This window comes from Lucilia sericata, unplaced genomic scaffold, assembly GCF_015586225.1.
Source record: "Lucilia sericata isolate MDLA Ls3-8-SP2 unplaced genomic scaffold, ASM1558622v1 Contig001253F_arrow, whole genome shotgun sequence".
In the NCBI taxonomy this organism is placed as follows: domain Eukaryota; kingdom Metazoa; phylum Arthropoda; class Insecta; order Diptera; family Calliphoridae; genus Lucilia; species Lucilia sericata.
The window spans coordinates 7,160-30,602 of record NW_023995207.1 but is presented as its reverse complement, the minus strand read 5'-3'; the positions used below and the strand labels follow the sequence as shown (position 1 = coordinate 30,602).

The following is a 23,443-nucleotide window of genomic DNA, read 5'->3' as shown; positions in this document are numbered from 1 at the left end:
CTATAGACTAGACTATAGACTAGACTATAGACTAAAGAACTATAGACTAGACTATAGACTAGACTATAGACTAGACTATAGGACTAGACTATAGAACTAGACTATAGACTAGACGATAGACGAACTATAGACTGGGGGGGGGGGGGGGATCTATAGACTAGGACTAGAGACGGGACAATAGACTAATAGACTAGCTTATAGTCTATAAATTTGTTAACTGTTGATATATTCGAAAATGATTGGTTCAATTTTACACAAAAATGTATGAAGAAATTTATTTTTAATTTGTGGCACAGTTTTTCTCTGCCAATTTGTGTAAAGACAAACGCATTTAAAATTGATCTAATTTGCTTTACATTAGGTATCTGTTGTGTCGTGTGGTTGTGGCCCCAATGATTTTTTATTTCATCTTATATAGTAGACTACAAGTATTTAACAGCACTTTCATTAATGTCACTTAACAATTAGTGGCAGACATGTACAAGAAAGTGTTGTTGTCCAACAGAATGATGTCCGTCGTAGTCATTAAATACTGTTTTTTTTCACATCTTTTCTTTAGTATTAATAATGTGTAAATAATTAAGTATTTTTAAGTGAATAAACATTCATACATATGTCCAATATATAAGTATGTGGTAATTGTTACCAATACATTATTTTCTATCTTTAAAAATCGTTAAAAGAATTTTGTGCCAATTGTAATTGTGCTTTTTTGTTCTTAAAGAAAACATTTTTATTTCCTTTTGATTCTTGACAGAGACGAAAATAAATGTTTTCTTTTTTACAGAAAACTTAAAGAAAATATGCTTAACCCAATTTTAGAGTAAATGTTTTTTTTACATTACAAAATTTTCAAGTTTTTTTTTATAAACGAGTTGCACAAATATCCATTATGTGTGAACGCATGAATATGGTGATGATGATGACGATGGTGACTATGATGATTATGTTGTTGTACAGAAGAACGCTGCTAAACTTTGTCTTTTTACAAAATGCGTGTTTTTCTTTAGGTTTTCGTAGAAGCTTTTTTCTACTTCGGATCTGACAAAACTTGTCACGTGTGTAAGCAATTAACTTGACAGTTAAATACCATGTCATGCACAAGTATTTTTGTCTGTAAAGAAATTCTTCAAACAAATTAATAAATAAGTGAAAAAAATAAAGCTAAAAATGTGGTAAACAAAATTAGAACACACATTTATTTAAGATCTTTGTAAATTTTCTCGGTTTTTTTTTAATAGACTGTCAAGTGTAAAAGGTGGAGCAGAAGTTATGTTAGCTTTTTCTTTTGAGTATAGTTGAGTATATAGTCTTCTATATATATTAGTTTGGACTATATATCAGTCTATATTTTACCCTTTAGATCAGTCTATAGCCTGGACTATAGATCAATCTTCACAGTAGATTGGTCTATAATCAGATCAATCTAAAGTATAGGCTATTGATCTGTGTCAGTCTATAAGTTTAATAAAAGATCAGTCTACAGTGGACTATAGATCAGTCTACAGTGGACTATAGATCAGTCTATAGTCTGGACTGTAGATCAGTCTATAGTCTGGACTGTAGATCAGTCTATAGTCTGGACTGTAGATCAGTCTATAGATCAGTCTATAGTCTGGACTATAGATCAGTCTATAGTCTGGACTATAGATCAGTCTATGGTCTGGACTATTGATCAGTCTACTGTCTGGACTATAGATCAGTCTACAGTTCAGACTATAGACTGATCTGATAGATAGAGATCAGTCTATAGTCTGGACTATAGATCAGTCTATAGTCTGGACTATAGATCAGTCTATAGTCTGGACTATAGATCAGTCTATAGTCTGGACTATAGATCACTCTGTAGTCTGGACTATAGATCAGTCTATAGTCTGGACTATAGATCAGTCTATAGTCTGGACTATAGATCAGTCTATAGTCTGGACTATAGATCAGTCTATAGTCTGGACTATAGATCAGTCTATAGTCTGGACTATAGATCAGTCTATAGTCTGGACTATAGATCAGTCTATAGTCTGGACTATAGATCAGTCTATAGTCTGGACTATAGATCAGTCTATAGTCTGGACTATAGATCAGTCTATAGTCTTGACTATAGATCAGTCTATAGTCTGGACTATAGATCAGTCTATAGTCTGGACTATAGATCAGTCTATAGTCTGGACTATAGATCAGTCTATAGTCTGGACTGTAGATCAGTTTATAGTCTGGACTATAGATCAGTCTATAGTCTGGACTATAGACCAGTCTATAGTCTGGGCTATAGATCAGTCTATAGTCTGGACTATAGATCAGTCTATCGTCTGGACTATAGATCAGTCTATAGTCTGGACTATAGATCAGTCTATAGTCTGGACTATAGATCAGTCTATAGTCTGGACTATAGATCAGTCTATAGTCTGGACTATAGTTTAGTCTATAGTCTGAACTATAGTTTAGTCTATAGTCTGGACTATAGTTTAGTCTATAGTCTGGACTATAGTTTAGTCTATAGTCTGGACTATAGTTTAGTCTATAGTCTGGACTATAGTTCAGTCGATAGTCTGGACTAGAGATAAGTCTATAATCTGGACTATAGATGAGCCTATAGTGCGGACTATAGATGAGCCTATAGTGCGGACTATAGATGAGTCTATAGTCTGGACTATAGATCAGTCTATAGTCTGGACTATAGATCAGTCTATAGTCTGGACTATAGTTTAGTCTATAGTCTGGACTATAGTTTAGTCTATAGTCTGGACTATAGTTTAGTCTATAGTCTGGACTATAGTTTAGTCTATAGTCTGGACTATAGTTTAGTCTATAGTCTGGACTATAGTTTAGTCTATAGTCTGGACTATAGTTCAGTCGATAGTCTGGACTAGAGATAAGTCTATAATCTGGACTATAGATGAGCCTATAGTGCGGACTATAGATGAGCCTATAGTGCGGACTATAGATGAGTCTATAGTCTGGACTATAGATCAGTCTATAGTCTGGACTATATATCAGTCTATAGTCTGGACTATAGATCAGTCTATAGTCTGGACTATAGATCAGTCTATAGTCTGGACTATAGATCACTCTGTAGTCTGGACTATAGATCACTCTATAGTCTGGACTATAGATCAGTCTATAGTTTGGACTATAGATCAGTCTATAGTCTGGACTATAGATCAGTCTATAGTATGGACTATAGATCAGAAAGGATATAAAAAAAGTTAAACTAATTTCAATGTGTCATGATTGAAACGTTCTTGAACCTAAAATTTCTGAAAACAAAGACAACAAAAAGTTCAGTTCTTTTATTTAAAAATTCTAAAGCAGATTTTTTGAAAAGCCTTTTTTGCGTGTGATTTTTTTCTCCCCAACTTCAACAATTTTTTTTACACTAAAAGAAAATATAACAATAATAAACGAGTATGACATACTCGTACTTTAGATTAATTTCACCTTGTACTTTTTTTTTATCACACAAAGAAAGATCAACAAATGAAATTGTGCATTCCCCCGAAAAAAGCAACAAATTAAAATAAACAAACAAAATCGGTACAAACGACTAGGGGTATTCTTTTGAAAGTGTCTGTTTTTGTGAGCAGTTGTGCTATTATTGTTGTTTTTATCACAATTAATATGACACTGAATACAACAAATAATATAAACATTTACAAAAAAATAAATAAATAAACAATTGTAACAATAACAAAAAAAAAAACTGATTATATTTGTTTACATTATTTTATTTATTTACATACATATTTCTATTTATTTTTTTTTTGTTTTTGCTCATAAATACGTTTTGAACAGTGGGGTTAAAAGGTCGTTTGGAAGATTTTGTCTAATATTAATAAAAGTACTTATAATCAGGATGTCTCCGAAAACAATATTTTGAAAACTTTGCAGTTTTAATTTTTCCCTTTTATAAATTTGAATTTGCTCATTTATATTATTCATTCAAGCCCACTGTGCATATTTTCCATATAATTTCTCAGCAAGTTCTTTTAGCATTAACCAACACAACCCCCATCTTAAAAAGTATGATTCTCTCCGGAATTTCTTAGAAATATATTTTGAACCAAGTTGTCTTTTTAGATTTTAACCTTATTAAGCATACAAATGACTTCCAAGGATTGAAAATATAAGTTAAAAAACTTATTATTTACATTAAATATGTTTGCTTGGTTTTCTTATTTTAAACCAATTTTGTTTTCTTTTAATATAATAATATTTATTTTAACATTTGAAAAAGTAAAAGAAAACAACTTTAAGCGTCTGCTCAATCTCAAGTTTCTTTTCGAATTCTTTTTTACATATTTTTCTTTTTCTAGCTAATAAAATACAATAATATTTATTTGAAATAAAATAAGTTTTTCTTTATTAAAACTTTTTATAAGAATACTTAGTTGTTATCAGTAAATATGATTTTATTAGAAATAATGAAAATTTATAGAAAAGTTTTTGAAATAAAGTAATATATAAGGTCAAGATGGTTTTATATGAAATTGACAATGATTTGTAAATTGAAACTTCTTATCACATAATAACGATTTGAGGGGGGAAGTTTATAATTTATACAAAAATGTTATTTTAAAATGTCTTTAACACATAGATTACAACTTTTTGCTTAAGAAACTGGCCTATAGTCCAGATTATAAACTGATCTATAGTCCAGACTATAGACTGATCCAGAGTATAGACTGATCTATAGTCCATACTATAGAATGATCTATAGTCCAGACTATTGAATCATCTATAGTCCAGACTATAGAGTAATCTATAGTCCAGACTATAGAATGATCTATAGTCCAGACTATAGAATGATCTATAGTCCAGACTATAGAATGATCTATAGTCCAGACTATAGAATGATCTATAGTCCAGACTATAGAATGATCTATAGTCCAGACTATAAAATGATCTATAGTCCAGGCTATAGAATGATTTATAGTCCAGACTATAGAATGATCTATAGTCCAGACTATTTAATGATCTCTAGTCCAGACTATAGAGTAATCTATAGTCCAGACTATAGAATGATCTATAGTCCAGACTATAGAATGATCTATAGTCCAGACTATAGAATGATCTATAGTCTAGACTATAGAATGATCTGTAGTCCAGACTATAGAATGATATAGACTGATCTTTAGTCCTGACTATAGACTGATCTATAGTCCAGACTGTAGAATGATCTATAGTCCAGACTATAGAATGATATATAGCCCAGACTATAGAATGATCTATAGTCCAGACTATAGAATGATGTATATCCCAGACTATAGAATGATCTATAGTCCAGACTATAGAATGATCTGTAGTCCAGACTATAGAATGATCTATAGTCCAGATTTTAGAATGATCTATAGGCCAGACTATAGAATGATCTATAGGCCAGACTATAGAATGATCTATATCCCAGACTATAGAATGATCTATAGTCCAGACTATAGAATGATCTATAGTCCAGACTATAGAATGTTCCACAGTCCAGAATATAGAATGATCTATAGTCCAGACTATAGAATGATCTATAGTCCAGAATATAGAATGATCTTTAGTCCTGACTACAGAATAATCTATAGTCCAGACTATAGTATGATCTATAGTCCAGGTTATAGAATGATCTATGGTTCAGACTTTAGAATGATCTATAGTCCAGATTATAGAATGATCTATAGTCCAGATTATAGAATGATCTATAGTCCAGACTATAGAATGATCTATAGTCCAGACTATAGAATGATCTATAGTCCAGACTATAGACTGATCTATAGTCCAGACTATAGGCTGATCTATAGTCCAGACTATAGGCTGATCTAAAGGCCAGACTGTAGGCTGATCTATAGGCCAGACTATAGGCTGATCTATAGGCCAGACTATAGGCTGATCTATAGGCCAGACTAAAAATTGACAAATACTCCGGAGTATAGACTCATCTATAGTCCATATTGATCCTGACTGATCTATTGTAAAGACTATAGAGCGAACGAAAGTTAAGACTGTAAACGAAGCTATATTTTATATTTTAAACTGATCATTAGTCCCAACTGTAGACTGATCCAGACTGATATACATATAGTCGAGATTATAGACTAATATATAGTCGATACTATAATAATTTAAGAAAATGTGTATCTTTTGAGTTGTGTAATCAATGATGATAAGATATGTAATTCTTATTTGTGGTTTGTATATGTATTGGGGTTTTTTCTCTAACGTTGCAACGGATATATAAAAGCAATTTATATAAAATACCAGCCGATTTGTTTAGAAACAAGTAATTCTATAATCGTTTTGTCTAATCTGTGGTTACTTTGAAATATAAGAAATATATTTTCAATAAAACTTAATATTAACCACAAAATAATAGTTTTTTTTTTTAATATTTTAAACATTTAAGTTTTACTGCGTCACAAAGAAGTACATATAAATTACATGCTAAATATTTAAAGGCAAATTGTTAATAATTCATTTAATTAATGTAGTAAATTATTTCCAATCTATAAATAAATATACAAACCATATTTCACAACTTTATTATTTTGACATATGTGAGTGTTTTCTTAAAAGTCATGCATGATTTGTCATTAATTGCAGACTTTTTTCACAGTCTCATGCCAAAATCTTCAAAAAGGTGTTAAACACAAACGTGACAATTTTCCACTGCATGTGATTACAATTTGTATTTCCCATTTTCTGGGTAATTTAATCTAAATTTATGTGAAAAAAAGGAAAAAAGAAAATAAAATGTATCTACCAGGCATTATAATCGATTTTTTGTACTTATGTCTGTATAAGTATTTAAATACACATTAAAACCAATACCCCTGATACAAGCATAGACACACACACAAAATTTCCTATATTTCTCTGGAAATCTTATCATCAATAAATGAATACAATCTGATATATTTTTTATTTGCAAACAAAACATATGTCTAAACGGTATTTAGTAAAAGCTTTTTATTGTCATTGCAGAAAAATTAAACAACACACAGTAATATTTGTTTAAGAAATATAAAAACACAAGCTTTAATTGTTATTAAACAATATAAATTTGCTAATGTTGGATTTAGTTGTTTAAATTGCTGCCCCTTAAAAAAAATTGTTTACAAAATTGCTCAATATTAGCGAAATACATTTTCTCATTGGTTTAATGATTCATACATTTATAAAATATTAATTTTGTTGTTGTTAAACGAGTGTTCTCTCATTCATTATCTTGCTCTCTTAGAGATAATTTGAGATTTCATTAGATATACAGTAGACTCTTTAATAATGTGGGAGGAAATGAAGCAAACGACAGATCAGTTTGGACCATTCTATAGTCTGGACTATAGATCAGTCTATAGTCTGGACTATAGATCAGTCTATAGTCTGGACTATAGATCAGTCTATAGTCTGGACTATAGATCAGTCTATACTCTGGACTATAAATCAGTCTATAGTCTGGACTTTAGATCAGTCTATAGTCTGGACTATAGATCAGTCTATACTGGACTATAGATCTGTCTATAGTCTGGACTATAGATCTGTCTATAGTCTGGACTATAGATCTGTCTATAGTCTGGACTATAGATCTGTCTATAGTCTGGACTATAGATCTGTCTATAGTCTGGACTATAGATCTGTCTATAGTCTGGACTATAGATCTGTCTATAGTCTGGACTATAGATCTGTCTATAGTCTGGAGTATAGATCTGTCTATAGTCTGGACTATAGATCAGTGTATAGTCTGGACTATAGATCAGTATATAGCCTGGACTATAGATCAGTATATAGTCTGGATTAAAAATCATTCAATAGTCTGGACTATAGATCAGTATATAGTCTGGACTAAAAATCAGTCTATAGTCTGGATTATGGATCAGTCTGTAGTCTAGACTATAGATCAGTATATAGTCTGGATTATGAATCAGTCTATAGTCTGGACTATAGATCAGTCTATAGTCTGGACTATAGATCAGTCTGTAGTCTGGACTATGGATCTGACTATAGTCTGGTCTATAGATCTGTCTATAGTCTGAACTATAGAGCAGTCTATAGTCTGGACTATAGATCAGTCTATAGTCTGGACTATAGATCAGTCTATAGTCTGGACTTTAGATCAGTCTATAGTCTGGACTATAAATCAGTCTATACTCTGGACTATAGAGCAGACTATTTATTAATCTATAGACTGTGCTATAGATTAGTCTGTAGTATAGATTTTAGATTAGTCTATAGTTTGGACTGTAGAAAAGCCTATAGTCTGGACTATAGATCTGTCTATAGTCTGGTTTATAGATTAGTCTATAGTCTGGACTATAGATCAGTCTATAGTCTGGACTATAGATCAGTCTATAGTCTGGACTATAGATCAGTCTATAGTCTGGACTATAGATCAGTCTATAGTCTGGACTATAGATTAGTCTATGGTCTGGACTATAAATCAGTCTATAGTCTGGACTATAGATCAGTCTATAGTCTGGACTATAGATCAGTCTATAGTCTGGACTTTAGATTATAGAATAGTCTATACTCTTCACTATAAATCAATTTACCATAGATATCAGAAAACGATCACAATTTCGTATTTTTAATATCCCCTTAACGAATACATTCGTAACGTTATAAAAGGGACGACTGTTTAATATTATAACATGTCATATGACGTCATTAATTTTGTATTATTAATGTAATAAAATTATTAAATTAATCATATTAAGTTGTTTATACAAACTTAGTAGTTCTTTAACGTTGGAATTTTTGCGAAATTTCCAATAATTACCAGACATATACGAAATCTATGGATTTATATTACTATTTCTAAGAATTTTATTTTTTGAAATGTGTATAGTAACTCTCTCTGTTAAAATTACTAAAGCTTATAAGAACTTATATATTACACTGAACAATTGTTTTTATTTCATTTTACAAAGCACAGACAAATTTTTTTATAAAAAACCTTGTTGAAGGTTAGGGTTTTTTTAACCTTTTCTTTAAAAGTCGTTTATATGAATTATATGAGGCGTCAAAATGTCTGTAAATGAACTATAAATAATGCATTGTTTTATTATTCAAAAATTTTTGTATTAACACAAAACAAAAGAATGACAATAATAAGTGAGTTTTTCGAAAACGTTCCTCTCCACGCACCAACTGCATATAATTATTTTTATTGTTTTGATTTTAACACCCTTCCGTTTTGTTCTAAGAAAAACCTTATGTAGTGTTAATAGTTTATTGTATGCATATAGAATTGTTTAAAAAAATAGCAGTTTTTTTTAGGATTTTAAAGCTATAATCTGCTTTATAGGCTGGATTTTAATCTAGTCTCGACTACAGTCTAATATATCGTCTGGTTTATAGTCGAATACATACATAGTTTCGACTGTAGATTGATCTACAATCGACTATAGATTTATCATCAGTCCAAGCTGTAAATATGTTTATAAACTTGATTGTAATCTATATTATAGTTTGGTCTATTATCTCGGCTATAGTATGATCTATAACCTCCACTATAGATTTGTTTACAGGCACGACTATAATTCTGGTCTATATTCTCGATTGTAATCTAGACTATAGTCTGTTCTGTAATCTCATCTACAGTCTAGTCTATAGTATATGCTATAGGCTTGTAAATAGTCTCGACTATAGTCTAGTTTATAGTCTTGCCTATAGTATAAATAATAGTCTTGTTTATAGTCTGCTATTATAATCTCCACTGTAAACCCGACGACTATAGTCTGTACTCTCGAATGTAATTTAGACTATGTTCTGATATGGATTACATTATCGACTACAGCCTAGTCTATAGTGCCAACTATAGTTTGGTCTATAGTCTCGACAATAGTCTGGTCTGTAATCTCGACTATAGTCTGGTCTATAGTCTCGACTAAAGTCTGGTCTATAGTCTAGACAATATTCTGGTCTATAGTCTCGACTATATTCTAGTCTATAGTCTCTTACCTATAGTCCAGTCTCTAGTCTCGACTATATATCTGGCGTATGTTCTAAATAGTCTATATAAGTAGTATTTGCTATAATTTAACCCTTTACTATTCATTCATAGATTTCTTCCAATAATTTGTTATTTTAATTTCTTGTCTTGACATTTCATTTTGTTAAATGCTTATTATTTTGGAAAAAGGAACGTCATCATTGAATCAAACTGGAAAGTTGTGCAATCGTCCATTTGCAAACTTAAAAGTCATAGCATAAAATTCTGAAATTTAAAATTATTCGAGTCGCAAATTGCATAACCCTCATAACCACTTTCTAAAATAATTTAATATGTATAAGTAGTGAAATTCCCTATTGTGTCCTTTAAAATAAATTTTTTACTTAAATCTAGTTTTTTGACTTATGACAATATTGCCACAAATCTGTGAATTGCTTGTATGTATATATAAATGATGACATTATTATGCATTCATTCATTCAATCATTTTGTTTATATGTTCATTTCTTAACTTTTGATTATTGTTCATACAGTTACTAAAGTTTATTCATCTTTCGAAATAGCGAATTGGTTTAGAAGAGTGAAGGAATACAAAAAATTATTAAAACAAAAACGTGACTTGTAATAGTTAAGCATGTTATAAAATCACATAATCCAACACAGGCAAATATTTGTTTGTAGTTTTTTTTTTCAGTGTATTTATGCAAATAACATATTGTTTTGCTCCCTCATATATTCCCCCCTTGCATTTCTAAATGTCGTAATTTATTTTCTTAACGGAAATGCAATAAATTGTCTATAACAATTTTTTTATTGTTGTAGTTTTGTTTTTAATTCTTAAGTGTTGTTAGCACAAACCAGGTCAGTAGTAGAATTAATAATTGATAAGTAAATAATGTTTATTTAGATGGGCATATCATGTTTCGTTTTTTTTAAGTATTCAATATAGTTTTGAATATTATATTTTAAGAAATTTTCAACCTATAGGTTTAGCTACGATTTACAAACTTATATAATGCTATCGATATTAGTTTAGACTTATTTAGAGTCTTTTCTTTAGTCCAAACTATTGTATAGACTATATTCTGGTTTATAGTATTGACTATAGTCTAGTCTATAATCTCATCTATTGTGTCAATCTGACCTATAGTCTGACCTATTGTCTGGCTTATAGACTGGTCTATAATCTGGATTATTGTCTGTACTATAGTTTGTACTATGGTCTGGACTATAGTCTGTACTATAGCCTGGACTATAGTCTGTACTATAGCCTGGACTATAGTCTGTACTATAGCCTGGACTATAGTCTGTACTATAGCCTGGACTATAGTCTGTACTATAGTCTGTACTATAGTCAGTACTATAGTCTGGACTATAGTCTGTACTATAGTCTGGACTATAGTCTGTACTATAGTCTGGACTATAGTCTGTACTATAGTCTGGACTATAGTCTGTACTATAGTCTGGACTATAGTCTGTACTATAGTCTGGACTATAGTCTGTACTATAGTCTGGACTATATAGTCTGTACTATAGTCTGGACTATAGTCTGTACTATAGTCTGGACTATAGTCTGTACTATAGTCTGGACTATAGTCTGTACTATAGTCTGGACTATAGTCTGTACTATAGTCTGGACTATAGTCTGTACTATAGTCTGGACTATAGTCTGTACTATAGTCTGGACTATAGTCTGTACTATAGTCTGGACTATAGTCTGTACTATAGTCTGGACTATAGTCTGTACTATAGTCTGGACTATAGTCTGTACTATAGTCTGGACTATAGTCTGTACTATAGTCTGGACTATAGTCTGTACTATAGTCTGGACTATAGTCTGTACTATAGTCTGGACTATAGTCTGTACTATAGTCTGGACTATAGTCTGTACTATAGTCTGGACTATAGTCTGTACTATAGTCTGGACTATAGTCTGTACTATAGTCTGGACTATAGTCTGTACTATAGTCTGGACTATAGTCTGTACTATAGTCTGGACTATAGTCTGTACTATAGTCTGGACTATAGTCTGTACTATAGTCTGGACTATAGTCTGTACTATAGTCTGGACTATAGTCTGTACTATAGTCTATAGTCTGGACTATTGTCTGTACTATAGTCTGTACTATAGTCTGTACTATAGTCTGGACTATAGTCTGCACTATAGTCTGTACTATAGTCTGGACTATAGTCTGTACTATAGTCTGTACTATAGTCTATACTATAGTCTGTACTTTTGTATCATAGTCTGTCCTATAGTCTGGACTCAACTATAGTCTGGTCTATGGTCTCGACTGTCTTAACTGGTCTTTAGACTCGTGTGCAGACTGAACTATGGTCTGGTCTATAGTATCGACTATAGTCCGGTATGTAGACTAGTCTGACCTATTGTCTCGACTATAGTCTGATATGTTTTATGTCTATAGTCTTAAGCTCTATAGTTTGGTTTATACCATCATACTGTCTATAGCCTCGGCTAATATTTTAGTCTACAGTCTCGAATATAATATGATCTATAGTACTGACTATAGTTTCGTCTATGAGATAGTCCAATCGACTATATATAGTCTCCTGTCACTTATAGTTTGGTCTAAATTTGCGATTTTGGTCTGGTATTTAGTCTCGTCTACTGTCTCGACTATAATTTCATCTACAGTCTCTTCTATAGCCTGGTCTTTAGTCTCAACTATAGTCTGGTCTATTGTATCGACTATATAATGGTCTATGGTCTTGCTTATTGTCGCCGCAGTAATCTAGATTTCTGATGAATCATTGAATTTCTAATGATTTGTTTCTCCCCAATAAATTCAATTACAATTTATTTTTATATTATTTTTAGCGATTAAACGTTTAATTTGATTTTCAATTATTCATTCGTTAAATTAGTTGTGCTATTTTCAATTTGACTATAGTCTGTACTATAGTCTGGACTATAGTCTGTACTATAGTCTGGACTATAGTCTTTACTATAGTCTGGACTATAGTCTGTACTATAGTCTGGACTATAGTCTGTACTATAGTCTGTACTATAGTCTGTACTATAGTCTGGACTATAGTCTGGACTATAGTTTGGACTATAGTCTGGACTATAGTCTGTACTATAGTTTGGACTATAGTCTGTTCTATAGTCTGGACTATAGTCTGTATTATAGTCTGGACTATAGTCTGTACTATAGTCTGTACTATAGTCTGGACTATAGTCTGTACTATAGTTTGGACTATAGTCTGTTCTATAGTCTGGACTATAGTCTGTTCTATAGTCTGGACTATAGTCTGTACTATAGTTTGGACTATAGTCTGTTCTATAGTATGTACTATAGTTTGGACTATTGTCTGTTCTATGGTCTGGACTATAGTCTGTACTATAGTCTGGACTATAGTCTGTACTATAGTCTGGACTATAGTCTGTACTATAGTCTGGACTATAGTCTGTACTATAGTTTGTATTATGGTCTGGACTATAGTCTGTACTATAGTCTGGACTATAGTCTGCACTATAGTCTGGACTATAGTCTGCACTATAGTCTGTACTATAGTCTGGGCTATAGTCTGTTCTATAGTCTGGACTATAGTCTGTACTATAGTCTGGACTATAGTCTGTACTATAGTCTGTACTATAGTCTAGACTATAGTCTGTACTATAGTTTGGACTATAGTCTGTTCTATAGTCTGGACTATAGTCTGTACTATAGTCTGGACTATGGTCTGTACTATAGTCTGGACTATAGTCTGGACTATAGTTTGTACTATAGTCTGGACTATTGTCCGTACTATAGTTTGTACTATGGTCTGGACTATAGTCTGTACTATAGTCTGGACTATAGTCTGTACTATAGTCTGGACTATAGTCTGTACTATAGTCTGGACTATAGTCTGTACTATAGTCTGGACTATAGTCTGTACTATAGTCTGGACTATAGTCTGTACTATAGTCTGTACTTTTGTACCATAGTATGTCCTATAGTCTTGACTATAGTATGGACTATAGTCTGTACTATAGTCTGTACTATAGTCTGGACTATATTCTGGGCTAAAGTCTGTACTATAGTCTGTACTATTGTCTGTACTATAGTCTGTACTATAGTCTGGACTATAGTATGTACTTTTGTACCATAGTCTGTCCTATAGTCTGTACTTTTTTACTATAGTCTGTCCTATAGTCTGTACTGTAGTCTGTACTATAGCCTGTACTATAGTCTGTACTATATTCTGTACTATAGTCTGTACTATAGTCCGTACTAAAGCCTGGACTTTAGTCTGGTATATAGTCTGTACTATAGTCCGTACTAAAGCCTGGACTTTAGTCTGGACTATAGCTAAACTAAAAAAGTTTTTAATCTGGATCAAAGTCGATATTATAGATTGGTTTATAGTGGTGGCAAAGTGTCGATTATAGTCTCGACTGTGAACTGATCTATAGTCTCGATTATAATATGGATAGTCAGTACTGTATCTTGGCCTAAAGTGATGATAAAGTCGACTATAGTCGAATCTATAGCATCGATTAAAGTCTCGACTGTATTCGGGTCTGATCTGTAGTCTGTTCTATAGTCTGGCCTTTAGTCTCGACTATTGTCTGGTCTATAGTAAGGTCTTCAGTCTGGTGTATACTTCCCTTTATAGTCTTGTCTATAGAAATTTGGTCCATAATCTCCGCAATATTTTCGACTGTAGTCTGATCTTTGGTTTACACTATATTATGGATCTATTGTCTCGAATATAATCTGTTCTTCTACTGTCTTTTTTTTTGCCATAATTTAAAGAATTAGTAAAATTAACATATTTGTGTGATTAGCTAATTATGTACTTTATTCTAATGAGGCGCTTCTCTTCAAAATTTGTATTTCCTTTCATATATGTATTTAGACATTGTTTAACTTGCGTGTTTAGTTATTTCTGTAATAATTTCTTAATTTTTTCCCATTCATTTAAAAAAGGATGGATAATTTTTAATAACTGGGTGTTTTTGTCACTTTGTAATTATGTCTTGCATGACACTCTTTAGTAATCCATCTTTTTGTTCTGAGTAAAACATTTGAAGGTTAAAATTAATTATATTGTTATAATAATTTTCTTTAGCAAAAAAGCCACAATCAAGTCTTATTAAGAGATCACGGTGGTTTTTAAACCATAAAATAAAAATAACTTAATTTCTAGTTAATGAACAAAAAGAAAATAAATGAAAAATATAAATATGAAATCACTTATATAAATATTTTCTTGTTTAACGGTATAAAACATTAATTCATTAAAAAAACTATAACTTTCAATGAACTATCAGTGATTAATAATATTATTTTCATCGCATGTATTACAATGTAAGTACTTACTTGATTCTTGTTTTCTTTCTATTAGACATTTTAAAGCCTTTTATGAAGACTACTTAAAAGTTCAATAAACTTTACAAGAAAAAAAAAACAAAACATACAAGATAAATCACACCATTAGTTAAAACATTTGCAACACTTGCAAGTAGCAACCTCTTAGAAATCTGAAATAATTAACACCTTTTTAAATGCCACAACATCAAGGAAAATGTAAATAAAAGGGAAAAATAAAGTAAACGTCTTAGAACAAAAAAAAAAAAACGTTGCATTTAATCATGTGCATTCAGTTGTGGTTTTAAACTTTCCATCTCCACCCATCTCCTTTGTCCTGTTGTTAGATGCATAGAAGCATTTTAAAACTAAAACTAATAAACACATTCTATCCTGTGCAGGCGGTTAGGAACAATCTTTGGCACACAAGAAATATCTAATCTCGAACATAATCTGGTAAGGTCTATAGTAGAAACTATAGCCTGTAGTTAGTCTATACCAGAGGCTATACTCTAGCCCGTCTAGTCAATAGTTTCAACTCTAGTGTGGTCTATAAATTTGACTGTAGCTTGATCTAAAGTTTCTTTAATAGTCTCAACTATAGTTTGGTCTACAGTTTCGACTAAAGTCTCGGTTATAGACTGGCCTTTAGTCTCATCTACAGTCTCGACTACAGTCAGGTAAAAAGTCTCGCCTATCGGTTGATCTATAGTCTCGACAATTGTCTGGTCTAAAATATCGACTATAGTCTGCCCTATAGTCTCGACTGTAGACTGATCTATAGTCTTAACTGGTCTTTAGACTCGTGTACAGTCTGAACTATGGTCTGGTCTATAGTCTATCGACTATAGTCCGGTCTAAAGACTAGACTATAATCTGGACTATAGTCTGATCTATAGTCTTAGCTGTAGTATTTTCTATAGTCTTAAGCTCTAGTTTGGTCTATACCATCGACTATAGTCTGGTCTATAGTCTCGACTATCGACAGATCTATAGTATCGACTATAGTCTGATCTATAGTATCGCCTATAGTCTGATCTATAGTATCGACTATAGTCTGATCTATAGTCTCGACTATAGTCTGATTTATAGTCTCCACTATATTCTGATCTATAATATCGACTATAGTCTTAGCTATAGTCTGATCTATAGTCTTAAGCTCTATATCATCAAATATAGTCTACAGTCGTTTATAGTTTGGTCTAAAGTTTCGACTATGGTCTGGTCTATAATATCGACTATAGTCTGATATATAGTCTTAAGCTCTATATCATCAAATATAGTCTCCTGTCGTTTATAGTTTGGTCTAAAGTTTTGACTATGGTCTGGTCTCTAGTCTCGTCTACAGTATCGGTAAAGACTGGTCTGATCTATAGTCTCGACTATAGTCTGGTCTATAGTCTCGACTGTAGTCTGATCTATAGTCTTAACTGGTCTTTAGACTCGTGTGCAGACTGAACTATGGTCTGGTCCATAGTATCGACTATAGTCCGGTCTGTAGACTAGTCTGACCTATTGTCTCGACTATAGTCTGATATGTTTTATGTCTATAGTCTTAAGCTCTGTAGTTTGATCTATATTACTGACTATATAGTCTCCTGTCACTTATAGTTTGGTCTAAATTTGCGATTTTGGTCTGATATTTAGTCTCGTCTACTGTCTCGACTATAATTTCATCTACAGTCTCTTCTATAGCCTGGTCTTTAGTCTCAACTATAGTCTGGTCTATTGTAGCGACTATATTATGGTCTATGGTCTTGCTTATTGTCGCCGCAGTAATCTAGATTTCTGATGAATCATTGAATTTCTAATGATTTGTTTCTCCCCAATAAATTCAATTACAATTTATTTTTATATTATTTTTAGCGATTAAACGTTTAATTTGATTTTCAATTATTCATTCGTTAAATTAGTTGTGCTATTTTCAATTTGAGTAATTTTTTTTCTTTTTGTGTAACATATGTGGCATGAAGAATTGTGTAAATATTTTACAACTCTGCTTATATGAAATTTATATTGTGCATCATGTAGCAAATGCAATGATGCATAATATTTGTTGTAAATTAAACAATTTTATGGTGTTTGTAATCCAAACAAAAAATAATAAAAAACAAATAACGAGACAATAAACACAATGACACCAAGACTCTGCCACCATAGAAGTCCTGTAATGCACCATTATGCTGTTTACAGTATCAAGTGAATTGTATAGAGTGAATATAATAAAAATAAAACAAGACACGTACACACACATGTGTGGTCCTACAGTTTTTGTTTATGTCCTAACGGATGCTGATGCTGCTCCAGCCGCTGCTTCAGAATACAAGTATCCTGATAGTGTCACCAACACAAAACAGCACACAATAACCTAACCAGCATAAACAAGTGGTAGAGTTTGCTTTTTTATTTTATTTATTTTTACTCTACAACAATGTTTTTCTTTCCAAGATGTGTTTTTATTTTTCTTTTTCGACATTATTTACAAAGTTTTTCCCCATCAGACAGGTGATTTTGTTTTTGAATAATTTATGCATCCATATGTTTTACTTTTCTACTCCTTTGGTTGTATTTATACTCTTTTGCTATTTGCAAACTAGAGTATTGTTACTTACTACCCTGAGGGTTTATAACCTGTCTCAAGGATTTCTCCTTAAACATTTCGTCAAAGTTAATATCTTTGAACTTTAGTCTCACATACACACTCATGTACTATATAGCTGGTATAAGTTTTAGAACAAGGTCATACATTTCGAAAAAAAAAGTTCTTTTAATTCTTGTTGTAATTACTAAAAGGCTTGAAACTGTAAGAATGAACTTGTTGATAAAAATTGTACACATTGTTACAATATGTATATGAAAACGTAGCTGTAAATGATTGACAAAGTTTTGTAATAATTTGTTGAAAAAATGTTGTTGTATTGTTGAGAATATGAGAATTTAATTAAAATGTAAATTTAAAATGCAAAATAAAAGGAATGAACTACAATAAAATAAAGTGATTGGAAAAGTTTGAAAATATATGGGTAATAAAATATAGTCTCAAACAACAGTTTTGGGTATATAATCAACTATAATATGGACTGAAAAATATGTTATACTCTGGCCTATAGTTTCGACAACAGTTTGGTCTAGTATTGACGAATGTATCAATTATATTTAGACTGCTCTATAGTCAAATTATAACTCTTGTCTGTGGCCTCGGCAATCTTATCTATAGATAATCGATGATAAATTCGACTGGTCCGTAAACTTGACTATTATTTATTCTAGACTATATTCCGGTCTTTAGTCTTGCCTATAGTCTGGTCAATCTGATCTATAGTCTTGGCTATACTCTAAGTTATAGCCTCGACTATAGTTTGGTCTATATTCTTCACTATAGTCTGGTCTGTAGTCATGACTATAATTTTGCCAATAATCTGGTCTATACTATAGTCTGGACTTCAGGTTTGCCTAAAGTTCAATCAACACTCGACAATAGTCTGTAGACTCGGTCCCTAGTCTCGTCTATATTCTTGTCTACAGTTTGGTCTAGTCGTGGTTATAGTTTGATCTATAGTAAGTCTGGTCTAAAATCCCGTACATTGACTGGTTCATAAACTCTTCTATATTCTTGTCTAAATTCTCGTCTATAGCCTCGTCTATGGTCTCGACTATAGTTTAGTCCAAAATCTCATCTATAAACTGGTCCCTAGTCTCGTCCATAATTTTGTCGACAGTTTGTCTATTGTCTAGTCAATAGTCTAGCCTATAGTCTAGCCTATAGTCTAGTCTATAGTCTAATCTATAGTCTAGTCTATAGTGTAGTCTATAGTCTAGTCTATAGTCTCGTCTATAGTCTCGTCTATAGTCTCGTCTATAGTCTCGTCTATAGTCTCGTCTATAGTCTCGTCTATAGTCTCGTCTATAGTCTAGTCTATAGTGGAGTCTATAGTATAGTCTATATGTAGTCTGTAGTGTATAATGTAGTCTGTAGTGTAGTCTGTAGTGTAGTCTGTAGTGTAGTCTATAGTGTAGTCTATAGTCTAGTCTATAGTCTAGTCTATTCTATAGTCTAGTCTATAGTGTAGTCTATAGTGTAGTCTATAGTGTAGTCTATAGTGTAGTCTATAGTGTAGTCTATAGTGTAGTCTATAGTGCAGTCTATAGTGTAGTCTATAGTGTAGTCTATAGTGTAGTCTATAGTCTAGTCTATAGTCTAGTCTATAGTCCAGTCTATAGTCTAGTCTATAGTCTAGTCTGTAGTCTAGTCTGTAGTCTAGTCTGTAGTCTAGTCTATAGTATCGTCTATAGTCTCGTCTATAGTCTAGTCTATAGTCTCGTCTATAGTCTAGTCTATAGTATCGTCTATAGTCTAGTCTATAGTCTCGTCTATAGTCTAGTCTATAGTCTCGTCTATAGTCTAGTCTATAGTCTCGACTATAGTCTAGTCTATAGTCTAGTCTACAGTCTAGTCTATAGTGTAGTCTGTAGTGTAGTCTATAGTCTAGTCCATAGTCTAGTCTATAGTCTAGTATATAGTCTAGTCTATTCTATAGTGTAGTCTATAGTGTAGTCTATAGTGTAGTCTCTAGTCTATTCTATAGTGTAGTCTATAGTGTAGTCTATAGTGTAGTCTATAGTGTAGTCTATAGTGTAGTCTATAGTCTAGTCTATAGTCTAGTCTATAGTCTAGTCTATAGCCTGGTCTATAGTCTAGTCTATAGTCTAGTCTATAGTCTAGTCTGTAGTCTAGTCTATAGTATCGTCTATAGTCTAGTCTAGTCTATAGTCTCGTCTATAGTCTCGTCTATAGTCTAGTCTATAGTCTCGTCTATAGTCTAGTCTATAGTCTTGTCTATAGTCTAGTCTATAGTATCGTCTATAGTCTAGTCTATAGCCTCGTCTATAGTCTAGTCTATAGTCTCGTCTATAGTCTAGTCTATAGTCTCGTCTATAGTCTAGTCTACAGTGTAGTCTATAGTGTAGTCTATAGTGTAGTCTGTAGTGTAGTCTGTAGTGTAGTCTATAGTCTATTCTATAGTCTAGTCTATTCTATAGTGTAGTCTATAGTGTAGTCTATAGTCTAGTCTATAGTCTAGTCTATAGTCTGGTCTATAGTCTAGTCTATAGTCTAGTCTGTAGTCTAGTCTGTAGTCTAGTCTATAGTCTAGTCTATAGTCTAGTCTTAGTGTAGTCTATAGTCTAGCCTAGTCTATAGTCTAGTCTTAGTGTAGTCTATAGTCTAGCCTAGTCTATAGTCTGATCTCTAGTTTTGTCTATAGTCTGGACTATATTCTGGTCTATAGTCTTGACTATAGTCAGTTCTATAGTCTCGGCTCTTCTATACTTTTGACTAACTATTGTTTGGTCTATAGTCTCGACTTAAGTCTAGTCTATACTCTCAGCTTAGTCTATAATCTGGACTATTGTTTGGTCTATAATCTCGACTATTATAGCCTGCACTATAATGTGGTATGTAGTCTATAATATTGACAACAGTCTTGTTTATGGCCTCTTATCTTAAGTATAGCCTTTGCTATAGTCTGATCAACAGTCTTAAATATAGTCTTATTTATAGTCTCTTCTGATCATTAGTCTTGATTGCAAAAATAAATTTTTTAAAGTTTTTTCATGAATTATTGCAAATTATTAATTTTAATCAATTTACTTACTTGATGGAGTATGTGAACGCCAAAAAAATTCAGTTGCCACAGCTTTAACTGTTAAATGCATCTGCAGATAACCAACCTCCATATTTTTATTTAATAATATTTTATCTTAACACCTTTTAAAGGCAGTTTTCTTCATGCCATTTGCTAAAAATATAATAAATAAACAGGTTATTTGGCGGTGACGAATTGATTGTAGCCTACTTCAGGGATGAATGCTTAAAAGCCTACTAATGTTTTGAGTACAGATCCCGGTATCTCTTTTGTAGAATAGATTAAGTATAAAATGTCCAAATGTTATGCTTGAAATATGAATATTCAGGTTCAATCTGATCTTTAGTGAGGTTTTGTAATGCAAAAATGTTATGTCTAAAAAGTAAGAAAAAATTATTTATAACAAAAGCCCCTAATATACTTACTACTCATGCTGTAGGGTAATAAAAAATTAGGCGTAAAAAACATTAATTATGTTAGCTGTATTTTTAGTTGTTCACCAAAATGTTTTACAATTATTGCAACAACTTTTAGTTATTTTTATTATTATTATGTGTGTGTATAAATAACAGCAATTTTTATAATAGAAAAAAATCTATGGTTTTTATACTTAATTTAATTTTTTTTTTTTACAATCACCATAACAAATCAACAACAAATGTTACTTGCGTCCATGCACTTCACTTGCATGGACATTCATTAATTTATTCTTTCATTTGGTTCTAATGGTCAATGGCCTTTTATTGTAGTTTGTGGGTAAGAGTAGTAAGATTATGTGGTAGTTGTTACATGTTGGCCAATATGTGTAAGTTGGAGTTAACAGTTTTTTATTGCCTTTTTTTATTTTTTTTTGTTTTTTGTTGAATTTTAGCCAACTGTTCTAGTACTCGTACATATAGACATGTTTTATGTAGGCACTCATATAGACATGCAACTTGCACACGTTATTCTTTTCTGTTTTTTTTTTTTTTTAACCAGTTGCATGGTATTGCAATTGAAGCTAAAACCTGACTGAATGTCCATATATGAGCTCATGCATATGAAATTTATGATGGTGGTATTTATTAAAATCACTCGTACCTTTATTGTTTATTTCTTTTATAGTTATAATATTTTTGGAAAACACCGTTTGATTCTTTGCATGAGTTCAAAAACATTACATTTTTTCCCCCTTTCAGCCAAAAAAGTTTCTGTAACAGTTTAACACAAGTTAATGCCACAATTTATAAAACCAGCCGACCGGCTGGTGGGGCAATAATAACTGTTACATACCTTTTTATAGCATAAATATATGAAATCAAATTGCTTTTCTCTGTATACATATTTTTTGTAATTAAACTCTTTTTATTAAATTGTACTTTTTTCCTTCCTTTAATTACAGGGTGCTGGTAAAGAAATTCGCGAAGCCATTGCAGATCCCTCGCTACAGGAAAAAGCCTGGTCTGCCGTCCTGCCTTTAGTTATAAAATTAAAACGTTGTTATGAACATTCACTGGAATTAGAGAAAATTGTACCAAAACTGCTGGGTCAGTTGGTGGGCGGTAAATTAAATCCTACACAACATTTAGAAACACAACAGGCTCTGGTTAAACAGTTGGCCGAGATTTTAGAATTTGTTTTAAAATTCGATGAACATAAGGTGAGTTTTTGACAAAAAAATTTAATATTTAAGATTTTTACAAAAAAAAACTTATCGCCTTGACTTTCGTCTGGGCTATAGTCTGGACCATGGATCTGGTTTACAGTCTCGACTATAGTCTACTCAATAGTCAGACTAATATCTGGTCTACAGTTTCGTCTATAGTCACGATTATGGTCTGTTCTATAAATAGAATATTTTTTGGTATGGTCTTTGGTTTCGACTATAGTCTGAGATTTTAGAATTTGTTTTAAAATTCGATGAACATAAGGTGAGTTTTTTTACAAAAAAAATAAATATTTAAGATTTTTACAAAAAAAAAAAAAAAACGTATCGCCTTGATTTTCGTCCGGCCTATAGACCATTTTATGGATCTGGTTTACAGTCTCGACTATAGTCTACTCAATAGTCAGACTAATATCTGGTCTACAGTTTCGTCTATAGTCACGATTATGGTCTGGTTTATAAATGTAATATTTTTTGGTATGGTCTTTGGTTTCGACTATAGTCTTAACAATTGCCAGACAATTTATAGTATCGTCTATGATCATGTTTATAGTCTGTATAAAAATCTACTATCTTCTGGCCTATAGTTTTGACTACAGTCTGGTCTATAGTCTCGACATAATCTGGTTTATAGTCTGGTCTATAGCCTCTACTGTAACCAATTGTCAGACAGTCCTGCTTATAGTATCGTCTATAGTTACGAATATAGTCTGGTCTACATTCTTGACTACAGTCTTTGCTTTCGACTATAGTTTGATATCTAGCCTTGTCTGCAGTCTTGACTATAGTTTGATCTATAACCTTGTCTACAGTTTGATCTATAACCTTGTCTACAGTCTATAACCTTATCTACAGTCCGGTCTATAGTATGGTCAATATTCTCGACTATATTGCCGACTATAGTCTC

At 32.0% G+C, this 23,443-nt stretch overlaps 1 protein-coding gene across 1 annotated transcript in view; it reads left to right on the top strand.

Moving 5' to 3' along the window:
• The window catches only part of LOC119610627 (CYFIP-related Rac1 interactor B-like), a 54,399-nt gene extending 31,837 nt beyond the window's left edge, over positions 1-22,562 (top strand). The window contains exon 3 of the mRNA XM_037965923.1: positions 22,273-22,562. Within this exon, the coding sequence (XP_037821851.1) occupies positions 22,273-22,542 (270 nt within the window). The 3' untranslated portion in view covers positions 22,543-22,562. The remainder of the gene's footprint in view (positions 1-22,272) is intronic.
• Positions 22,563-23,443: the final 881 nt, after the last annotated feature.